This window comes from Melanerpes formicivorus, unplaced genomic scaffold (genome assembly GCF_026170545.1).
Source record: "Melanerpes formicivorus ecotype bairdi unplaced genomic scaffold, bMelFor1.0.p_v2 SCAF_264, whole genome shotgun sequence".
Classification (NCBI taxonomy): domain Eukaryota; kingdom Metazoa; phylum Chordata; class Aves; order Piciformes; family Picidae; genus Melanerpes; species Melanerpes formicivorus.
In genome coordinates, this window is record NW_027142616.1 from 111,416 (window position 1) to 122,654 (window position 11,239).

Below are 11,239 nucleotides of genomic sequence, written 5' to 3' on the forward strand. Positions count from 1 at the left end.
CTGGAGAAGAGAAGGCTCCAGGGAGACCTTAGAGCAGCATTTCAGTCTCACAGTCTCACAGTATCACTAAGGCTGGAAGAGATCTCAAAGATCATCGAGTCCAACCTGGCACCACAGACCTCATGACTAGACCATGGCACCAAGTGCCACATCCAATCCCCTCTTGAACACCTCCAGGGATGGGGACTCCACCACCTCCCTGGGCAGCACATTCCAATGGGGAACGACTCTCTCTGGGAAGAACTTTCTCCTCACCTCCAGCCTAAACTTCCTCTGGCACAGCTTGAGACTGTGTCCTCTTGTTCTGGTGCTGGTTGCCTCGGAGAAGAGACCAACCCCTTCCTGGCTACAACCACCTTTCAGGTTGTTGGAGAGAGCAAGAAGGTCTCCCCTGAGCCTCCTCCTCTCCAGGCTAAGCAACCCCAGCTCCCTCAGCCTCTCCTCCCAGGGCTGTGCTCCAGACCCCTCCCCAGCCTTGTTGCCCTTCTCTGGACAGCTTCAAGAGTCTCAATGTCCTTCTTAAACTGAGGAGCCCATAACTGGACACAGGACTCAAGGTGTGGCCCAATGCAGAGCACAGGGCACAAGGACTTCCCTGCTCCTGCTGGCCACACTCTTCCTAATAGTATGTGAAGGGCACCTGCAGGAAGGCTGGGGAGGGACTGTTGAGAAGGGATTGGGGTGATAGGAGGAGGGACAATGGTTTGAAACTGGAGCAGGGAGACTTAGTTTGGACATCAGGAGGAAGTTCTGCACAGGAAGGGTGGTGAGACACTGGAACAGGCTGGACAGGGAGGTGGTGGAGCCTCCATTCCTGGAGACACTCAAGACCAGACTTGCTGTGGCCCTGGGCAGCCTGCTTTAGTTGGAGCTGTCCCTGCTGACTGCAGGGGGGTTGGACAAGATGACCTTGGAGGGTCCCTCCCAACCTGATGCAATCTGTGACTCTGCAAAGGCAAAACCCATCTCTCTCAAGGGGACTTACAGTGATGGAAGCAGAGCTGAGGGCAGGAAGGCTGCTGGGGCACAGTGAACCCAAAGGATGTTCTCAAGCTTTGCAGAAAGTCCTCCTGCAGGTTTGCCACCCCTCTTGCAGTGGCTGCCAAGAAGGCTCTGTGGTGGATCACTGCCTTTAAAACTCCACCAGCTGACACACTGAGCCTGACACAGGGTGCCCTTGGGTGGGACAGGTGACAGCTTCCCCCACTGCAGCTGGGTCTGGGTTTCAATTAGTGTCATCACCACTTGCAGTGGTGCTTGGTAATAAATGTCATGGGTGCTAAAGATCTGTCCTGCAGGCTGGCTGCTTCTGAGGCAGCTCTGTCCAGAGAGCTCACAGTCCTCAGCCTACACATCCAGCAAGGGCAGATCTGCTTTGCTGTTCCTACAGTGTCCAAAACAGTTTCACTTTGACTCTGTCTATCCATGTCTGGTGTGGTCAAGCTCCATCCTCTGGTACCTTTCAGCTGAAAGGAGCCAGCTGGATAGGATAGAATAGAATAGGATAGGATAGGATAGGATAGGATAGGATAGGATAGGATAGAATAGAATAGAATAGAATAGAATAGAATAGAATAGAATAGAATAGAATAGAATAGAATAGAATTAACCAGGGTGGAAAAGACCTCAAAGATCATCAAGCCCAACCTATCACCCAACACCATCTGATCAACTCAACCATGGCACCAAGTGCCTCAGCCAGGCTCTTCCTAAACACCTCCAGGGATGGGGACTCCACCACCTCCCTGGGCAGCACATTCCAGTAGCTAACAACTCTCTCTAGGAAGAACTTTCTCCTCACCTTCAGCCTAAACCTCCCCTGGCACAGCTTGAGACTGTGTCCTCTTGTTCTGCTGCTGCTTGCCTGGGAGAAGAGACCAACCCCCACCTGGCTCCAACCTCCCTGCAGGGAGCTGGAGAGAGCAAGAAGGTCTCCCCTGAGCCTCCTCTTCTCCAGGCTACACATCCCCAGGTTGTGAGGTTCCAGGGGTTGGAGCTGAATGATCCTTGAAGTCCCTTCCAACCCTAACAAGTCTATGACTCTCTGGGCAGGAGAGAGAAGGGCAGGAATGGAGACTTTAGTGTTTATAAAGATAACACAGCTCCTAATAGTAAGAAGAAGAAGAAAAAAAATCAGCTTCACACCAGTTTGCAAACTGGAATCTTCGTTATTGTGGTGCTTTGTCTGTCAGCTTCACCCCAGCCCCCTTTAACCACTCCTGAGCTCATGCTCTGCTTCATCTTGGTAGAGCTCTCCTGCAGCTCTCCTCCCTTGGCTCAAGCCTGGAGGAGCTGATAGGTGCTGAGGTTCTGTCTCTTCAATATGGACACTGTCTGCTGAGTGAGAACATCACTTTTGGCCCAACCCCCAACCCCCAAAACACTTCTAAGAAGCAAGGTCAGCTTGCACTCCTCAAAATACCACAGCATGGCCCCGTTGCCAGTGTCAGCCCCTGCTGCACTGCCTCTTAGAAGCGGATCATGAAGCTGAGCTGCTGCCTTCCTGCTTTGATCCTGCCTTGCCCTGGCTCTCGGACTTTCTTTTCCTGAGCACAAGATTCATCTCATCTAGATGCAAATGTGTACATCTGAAGCAGTCATTCTGGGCTGGCTTTGTAGCTACTGGGCTGTGAGATGCTTCTAGAGGTTGTTCCCTGGGAGAAGAGACCAAGCCCCACCTGGCTACAACCTCCCTGCAGGGAGTTGCAGAGAGCAAGAAGGTCTCCCCTGAGCCTCCTCTTGTCCAGGCTAAGCAACCCCAGCTCCCTCAGCCTCTCCTCACAGGGCTGTGCTCCAGACCCCTCCCCAGACTCATTGCCCTTGTCTGGACACCTTTGAGTCTCTCAATGTCCTTCTTAAACTGAGGAGCCCAGAACTGGACACAGGACTCAAGGTGTGGCCTCAGCAGTGCTGAGCACAGGGCACAAGGACTTCCCTGCTCCTGCTGGCCACACTCTTCCTGCTGCAGGCCAGGATGCCCTTGGCCTTCTTGGTCCCCTGGGCACACTGCAGGCTCCTGTTCAGCTGCTGTCTCCCACTGCCCCCAGTTCCCTTTCTGCCTGGCTGCTCTCCAGCCACTCCGATCCCAGCCTTTATGACTTCCCCTTCCTGGATAATGAACAAAGAAGCCACCAGAGGCCCACCCCACCCAATTACACAGGGAGGATAAAGGGCTGAAAAGGTACAAGTGGCTTCCCAGTGGCCCAGCTGAGACGTCCCCTCCCCTCCACTTAAGGCTAAAGATACCCTGAGCAACTCCTTCTGGCAGCCTAATGGGGGAAATATCTCTGTGATGCTTCCCCTCTGACATTTGCAATGATGACCTAGTTTACTGCTGCATTTTCTTTACCAACAATAATTTGTCTTAATTTCTTTTCCCTTTGAAGGTGGCAAGCAAGGGGTGGGGGTGGAGAAAAACCAACCCCACAAACTCAAAAGCATCACTGAGTGACTTCTAAACCTGGGAGCCTCGCTGGATCTTTTAGGTCACTAAATGATCTTCATGCATGGCTTAGTGTTGCAGCTTTTTCACTTGACTGGATGAGGGCTCTTTAATGCTTGTTAAAAGAGCAGAGATAAGTGATTGCAGTCTGAGGATGGAAAATATTGAATAATGCAAAGATCTGTGGATTTGGTGGGTTTGAGTTCAGTTTTGTGTCTTTTTTTTGCTTGGCTGGGGGGGGGAGGGAAAAGAGAGGAAAAAAAAGCCTTTGATTCTGTCAGAGCCAGAGATAAGCAAAAGCTCTCTTTGCACTTTAGGGTTATCCACACCCTTGTGCCAAGCTTGGGTCTGATAAAGTCAGAATGAATCACTGATGAAAGTGTTCTGGGTAAGGCTGTGCCTGGGCTGGCCACTTCTGACCTGGATTTCATAGTGAGGATTATTTCATTGGGAAGCCAGAAAACCTTGTCACAAACAGCATTTAGTGCTCCCAAGGCAGATGATGCTCTGGATGCAGGTTCTGGATGGGCTGGTGGCCAAAACAGTTGCCCAGAGTTGGTTTAGAGGCTCACAGGTTGGAAGGGACCTCTGAAGATCATGCTCAAGAGGGGATTGGATGTGGCACTTGGAGCCATGGTTTAGTTGTCAGGAGGTGTTGGGTGACAGGTTGGAATTGATGATCTCTGAGGTCTATTCCAACCTCGGTGATTCTGTGATTCTGTGATCTTAGAATCATAGAATCAATGAGGTTGGAAGAGACCTCAAAGATCATCCAGTCCAACCTGTCACCACAGACCCCCGCTGAGAGATCATCAAGTCCAACCCCCTCTGCCAGAGCAGGACCATAGAGTCCAGCACAGGTCCCACAGGAACACATCCAGATGGGGCTTGAAAGTGTTCTAGGTAAGGCTGTGCCAGGGCTGGCCACTTCTGACCTGGATTTCATAGTGAGGATTATTTCATTGGCAAGCCAGAAAACCTTGTCACAAACAGCATTTAGTGCTCCCAAGGCAGCTGATGCTCTGGATGCAGGCTCTGGATGGGCTGGTGAGCAAAACAGTTGCCCAGAGGTGGTTTAGAGGCTCACAGGTTGCAAGGGGCCTCTGAAGATCATGCTCAAGAGGGGATTGGATGTGGCACTTGGAGCCATGGTTTAGTTAATCAGGAGGTGTTGGGTGACAGCTTGGACTTGATGAGCTCTGAGGTCTTTTCCAACCTTATTGATTCTATGATTCCAAGATCACAGAATCACCAAGGTTGGAAAAGACCTCAAAGATCATCCAGTCCAACCTGTCACCACAGACCCCCCCTGAGAGATCATCCAGTCCAACCCCCTTGCCAGAGCAGGACCATAGAGTCCAGCACAGGTCCCACAGGAACACATCCAGATGGGGCTTGAAAGTGTTCTGGGTAAGGCTGTGCCAGGGCTGGCCACTTCTGACCTGGTTTTTGCAGTGAGGATTATTTCACTGGGAAGCCAGAAAACCTTGTCAGAAACATCAGAGAGAGCAAGAAGGTCTCCCCTGAGCCTCCTCTTCTCCAGGCTAAGCAACCCCAGCTCCCTCAGCCTCTCCTTTCAGGGCTGTGCTCCAGACCCCTCCCCAGCTTTCTTGCCCCTTTCTGGACAGCTTCAAGTGTCTCAATGTCCTTCTTAAACTGAGGAGCCCAGAACTGGACACAGGACTCAAGGTGTGGCCTCAGCAGTGCTGAGCACAGGGCAGAATGACCTCCCTGCTCCTGCTGGCCACACTCTTCCTGATGCAAGCCAGGATGCCATTGGTTTTCTGGGCACACTGCTGGCTCATGTTCAGCCTACTATCAACCAGTACCCCCAGGTCCCTTTCTGCCTGGCTGCTCTCCAACCGCTCTGTCCCCTGCCTGTAGCACTGCCTGGTCACTCAGGAACTCGTCACACTATCACAGTATCACTTAGGTTGGAAAGGACCTCGGGGATCATCGAGTCCAACCTATCAACACAGACCCCATGACTAGACCATGGCACCAAGTGCCACATCCAATCTCCCCTTGAACGCCTCCAGATGGGTCTTGAAGATCTCCAGAGGTGGAGACTCCACAACCTCCCTGGGCAGCCTTCCCCAGGGCCCTGTGACCCTCACAGTGCAGAAGTTCCTCCTCACGTTGAGGTGGAGCCTCCTGTGCTCAGCAGATGGAGAGCTGATTCTCAGAAGCACTTCAGATCTCCATCACTCAAAGCCGAAGCTGTTCCCCAAGAGGAAGCCCAGAGTTTTAATGAGGCAGAGCTGCTCATGGCAGGAGCCTGGCTTCACTCATTGTCTTATTTTTCTCCAGACAAATAAAACTCCTCCAGGCCACAGACTCCTTTTAACAAGACATCAAAAAGTTCTGGCAAGGAGCTAAATAACTTTTAATGAAAACCAAGCTCGCTGCTTGTGTTATTCCCCTTCCTCTCCACAGTCTTTCTGATGAGCAGTGAAGGAGGTTCTCCAGGGCCCATTTCAACTTCTCAGAGCAGGTTTCATTTCTCCTTCTTCCCAGCAAGCAATTTCTGGGGCTCAGGTCTCACCACATATGGCCTTGCAGGCAGTTGTGCTGGCTCAGCTCTTGCCTCCTGGAAGCAGCAAGCTGAAATGAGGTCCACCATCTGGAACCTCAGCCTGGAGTCCTGCACCTGGGGAGGAGCAACACCATGAACCAGTACAGGGTAAGGGTTGACCTGCTGGAAAGAAGATCCATAGAATCATAGAATCAATAAGGTTGGAAAAGACCTCAGAGATCATCAAGTCCAACCTGGCAGCACAGACCTCGTGACAACTAAACCATGGCACCAAGGGCCTCATCCAAGCCCCTCTTGAACACCTCCAGGGATGGGGACTCCACCACCCCCCTGGGCAGCACATTCCAGTGGCTAACAACTCTCTCTAGGAAGAACTTTATCCTCACCTTCCTGCACCTCACCTGGCCCAGCCTGAAACTATGTCCTCTTGTTTTGGTGCTGCTTGCCTGGGAGAAGAGACCAAGCTCCACCTGGCTACAGCCTCCCTGCAGGGAGTTGGTCTCCCCTGAGCCTCCCTGCAAGAAGGTCTCCCCTGAGCCTCCTCTTCTCCAGGCTAAGCAACCCCAGCTCCCTCAGCCTCTCCTCACAGGGCTGTGCTCCAGACCCCTCCCCAGCCTTGTTGCTCTTCTCTGGACACCTGCAAGTGTCTCAACCTCTTTCCTAACCTGAGGAGCCCAGAACTGGACACAGGACTCAAGGTGTGGCCTCAGCAGTGCTGAGCACAGGGCACAAGGACTTCCCTGCTCCTGCTGGCCACACTCTTCCTGCTGCAGGCCAGGATGCCCTTGGCCTTCTTGGCCCCCTGGGCACACTGCTGGCTCATGTTCCTCCAGCTGTCAATCATTACCCCCAGGTCCCTTTCTGCCTGGCTGCTCTCAGCCACTCTGCCCCCATCCTGTAGCACTGCCTGGGGTTGTTGTGGCCAAAGTGCAGCACCCATCCACTTGGACTTGTTGAGTGGAGAAGGACCTTGGAGTCCTGGTGGATGAGAAGTTATCCATGGGACAGCAAAGTGCTCTTGAGGCCAAGAAGGGAAACAGTCTCCTGGGCTGCATTCAGAGTGTGGCCAGCAGGTCAAGGGAGGTTCTCCTCCTCCTCTACTCTGCCCCAGTGAGGCCTCATCTGGAGCATTGGGTCCAGTTCTGGGCTCCTCAGTTCAAGAGGGACAAGGAACTGCTGGAGAGAGTCCAGGGAAGGCTAGAAGGATGATGCAGGGACTGGAACCTCTGTCTGATGAGGAAAGGCTGAGAGCCCTGGGGCTGTTTAGCCTGGGAAAAAGAAGACCAAGAGAGGGATCTTGCTAATGTTTATAAGCATCTGAAGGCTGGGTGGCAAGAAGAAGGGGCCAGGTTCTTTTCAGTGGTGTCCTGTGACAGAACAAGGGGCTGTGGTCACAAACTGGAGACCAGGAGGTTCCACCACGAGATGAGGAAAAACTTCTTTGGTGTGAGGGTGCTGGAGCCCTGGAGCAGGCTGCCCAGAGAGCTTTGTGGATTCCTCCTCCCTAGAAACCCTCAGGCTCCATCTGAACACCTTCCTGTGTGGTCTGCCCTGGGTGATGCTGCTTTGGCAGGGGGTTGGGCTCAAAGGTCTCCAGAGGCCCCTTCCAACCCCTTCCATCCTGCAGCCCTGGCCACAGCCTCACACTCTCAGCACTGCAGACCTGCACTGCTTTTCCTTCCTGAGCACCAAGCCTGCATTCAGCCTCTCTAATATTGTATTCCCCTGTCAACCAGGAGGAAAATACTAATTACACCCTGCTCTGCAGGCCTGGGAGGTATAATCAACACCCAAGCAGGATCTGGGCAGAATTAGGAGCTTCTTTGAGTTGCTTTTTCAGGCTGCATGGCACAAGAAAGTGCCAGTGTCAGCTGGCATGGTGGAACCAGCACATCTAGCAGTGCCAGTGTCAGCTGGCATGGTGGAACCAGCACATCTAGCAGTGCCAGTGTGAGCTGGCATGGTGGAACCAGCACATCCAGCAGTGCCAGTGTCAGCTGGCATGGTGGAACCAGCACATCTAGCAGTGCCAGTGTGAGCTGGCATGGTGGAACCAGCACATCCAGCAGTGCCAGTGTCAGCTGGCATGGTGGAACCAGCACATCCAGCAGTGCCAATGTCAGCTGGCATGGTGGAACCAGCACATCCAGCAGTGCCAATGTCAGCTGGCATGGTGGAACCAGCACATCTAGCAGTGCCAGTGTCAGCTGGCATGGTGGAACCAGCACATCTGGAAGTGTCAGTGTCAGCTGGCATGGTTCAACCAGCACATCTAGCAGTGCCAGTGTCAGCTGGCATGGTGGAACCAGCACATCTAGCAGTGCCAGTGTGAGCTGGCATGGTGGAACCAGCACATCCAGCAGTGCCAGTGTGAGCTGGCATGGTTCAACCAGCACATCTAGCAGTGTCAGTGTCAGCTGGCATGGTGGAACCAGCACATCTAGCAGTGCCAGTGTGAGCTGGCATGGTGGAACCAGCACATCCAGCAGTGCCAGTGTGAGCTGGCATGGTGGAACCAGCACATCTAGCAGTGCCAGTGTCAGCTGGCATGGTGGAACCAGCACATCCAGCAGTGCCAGTGTCAGCTGGCATGGTGGAACCAGCACATCCAGCAGTGCCAGTGTCAGCTGGCATGGTGAAACCAGCACATCTAGCAGTGTCAGTGTGAGCTGGCATGGTGGAACCAGCACACCTAGCAGTGCCAGTGTCAGCTGGCATGGTGAAACCAGCACATCTAGCAGTGCCAGTGTCAGCTGGCATGGTGGAACCAGCACACCTAGCAGTGCCAGTGTCAGCTGGCATGGTTCAACCAGCACATCCAGCAGTGCCAGTGTCAGCTGGCATGGTGGAACCAGCACATCTAGCAGTGCCAGTGTCAGCTGGCATGGTGGAACCAGCACATCTAGCAGTGCCAGTGTCAGCTGGCATGGTGAAACCAGCACATCTAGCAGTGCCAGTGTCAGCTGGCATGGTGGAACCAGCACATCCAGAAGCAATTTATTTGCAGGAGGGAGCTGTGGATTTGCTGCTGGCTCCTCAGCAGCCTCCTGCAAGCTGGGTGCAGTGTTCTGCCTGCAGGCTGTTCTAGCTTGGCATGCCATGGATCCTGCCACTGCTTTCCTGTCTTTGAGCTGCTCTTCATTTGAAAAACTCCCTTGTTCCCCTCTGGTTCAGGCTCAGGAGCTTTTCTGGCTGAGATGAATGGGAATCCATGTCAGAGCAATAAAGTGCTTTGTGTGGCAGCCTTTCACCTGCCTCCTCCGGGCTGGTTTTTGATGTGTGTTGCTCTCGAGCTTAGATGCAAGAGATCCAACCCCCTGCAGCCTTGCTCAGGGATCCATTCCCTGCAGCACTGCTCATGGATCTGAACCCTGCAGTGCTGCTCCTGTATCCAGCCCCTGCAGCCCTACTTATGGTTCTGAATCCTGCAGTGCTGCTCATGGATCAGATCCTACAGTGGTGCTCAGGGATCCAACCCCTGCAGCCCTGCTCATGGATCCAGCCCCTAGAGGGATGCTGATGGATCCAGCCCCTGCAGGAATGTTGATGGATCAAGACCTTGCAGCCCTGCTCATAGATCCAGACCCTAGAGGGATGATGGATCCAGCCCCTGCAGCCCTGCTCATGGATACAGCCCCTGCAGGAATGTTGATGGATCCAGACCTTGCAGCCCTGCTCATAGATCCAGACTCTAGAGGGATGATGGATCCAGCCCCTGCAGCCCTGCTCATGGATACAGCCCCTGCAGCCTTGCACATGGATCCAGCTCCTGCAGCCCTGCTCATGGATCCAGACCCTACAGGAATGTTGATGTATCCAGACCTTGCAGCCCTGCTCATAGATCCAGACCTTGCAGCCCTGCACATGGATCCACCCCCTGCAGCCCTGCTCATAGATCCACTCCCTGCAGCCCTGCACATGGATCCACTCCCTGCAGCCCTGCACATGGATCCAGACCTTGCAGCCCTGCACATGGATCCACCCCCTGCAGCCCTGCTCATAGATCCACTCCCTGCAGCCCTGCACATGGATCCACTCCCTGCAGCCCTGCACATGGATCCACCCCCTGCAGCCCTGCACATGGATCCACTCCCTGCAGCCCTGCTCATAGATCCACTCCCTGCAGCCCTGCACATGGATCCACCCCCTGCAGCCCTGCTCATGGATCCACTCCCTGCAGCCCTGCACATGGATCCACCCCCTGCAGCCCTGCTCATGGATCCACTCCCTGCAGCCCTGCTCATGGATCCAGCTCCTGCAGCCCTGCTCATAGATCCAGACCTTGCAGCCCTGCACATGGATCCACTCCCTGCAGCCTTGCACATGGATCCACTCCCTGCAGCCCTGCACATGGATCCACCCCCTGCAGCCCTGCTCATGGATCCACTCCCTGCAGCCCTGCACATGGATCCACCCCCTGCAGCCCTGCTCATGGATCCACTCCCTGCAGCCCTGCTCATGGATCCACCCCCTGCAGCCCTGCTCATGGATCCAGCCCTTACAGCTCTGTTCATATATCCAGCCTCTGCAGCCCTGCTCATGGATCCAGCCCCTGCAGCCCTGCTCATAGATCCAGCCCCTGCAGCTCTGTTCATATATCCAGCCTCTGCAGCCCTGCTCATGGATCCAGCCCCTGCAGCCCTGCACACGGATCCAGCCCCTGCAGCACAACCTGGAGGGGCTGCACATGCTTCATGATGTGTACACACCCCCCCCCCCCCCCCCCAGCTTTCTTGACTTTTGCCTTTTATTTCCCCCCAGCACCTGAGAAGTCTAGGCAAATGTGAGGAGGCAGGAAAAGACTTTTAAATGCATTATAAATCCCATTTAAATGCAGGTAATTATAGCTCCAGCATAATTAAAATATTGTGTAGGGAAAGAAAATAATCCTACCCAAGCCAGCTCCTGTGTGCTTTAGCACATTGCCATCTGCAGACCTGGGAGGGGCTGCACCTCTGTGCCTTAAAGCAGAATGCTCAGCAGCCTCTTCTGTCAGCAGCACCCCACCCTGCTCAGCACATCTGAGCTCAGCCCTGGGAGGAGAGGCTGAGGGAGCTGGGGTTGCTTAGCCTGGAGAAGAGGAGGCTCAGGGGAGACCTTCTTGCTCTCTGCAACTCCCTGCAGGGAGGTTGTAGCCAGGTGGGGGTTGGTCTCTTCTCCCAGGCACCCAGCACCAGAACAAGAAGACACAGTCTCAAGCTGTGCCAGGGGAGGTTTAGGCTGGAGGTGAGGAGAAAGTTCTTCCCACAGAGAGATGTTGG

General features: G+C 54.0%; 1 protein-coding gene across 1 annotated transcript; it reads left to right on the top strand.

Moving 5' to 3' along the window:
* Nucleotides 1-7,823: 7,823 nt before the first annotated feature.
* On the top strand, nucleotides 7,824-8,697 carry LOC137458645 (platelet binding protein GspB-like; the record flags this gene model as incomplete). Its single annotated transcript, XM_068170003.1, has 1 exon — nucleotides 7,824-8,697. A coding segment is annotated over exon 1 (874 nt), but the record flags the coding sequence as incomplete, so codon positions are not given.
* Nucleotides 8,698-11,239: the final 2,542 nt, after the last annotated feature.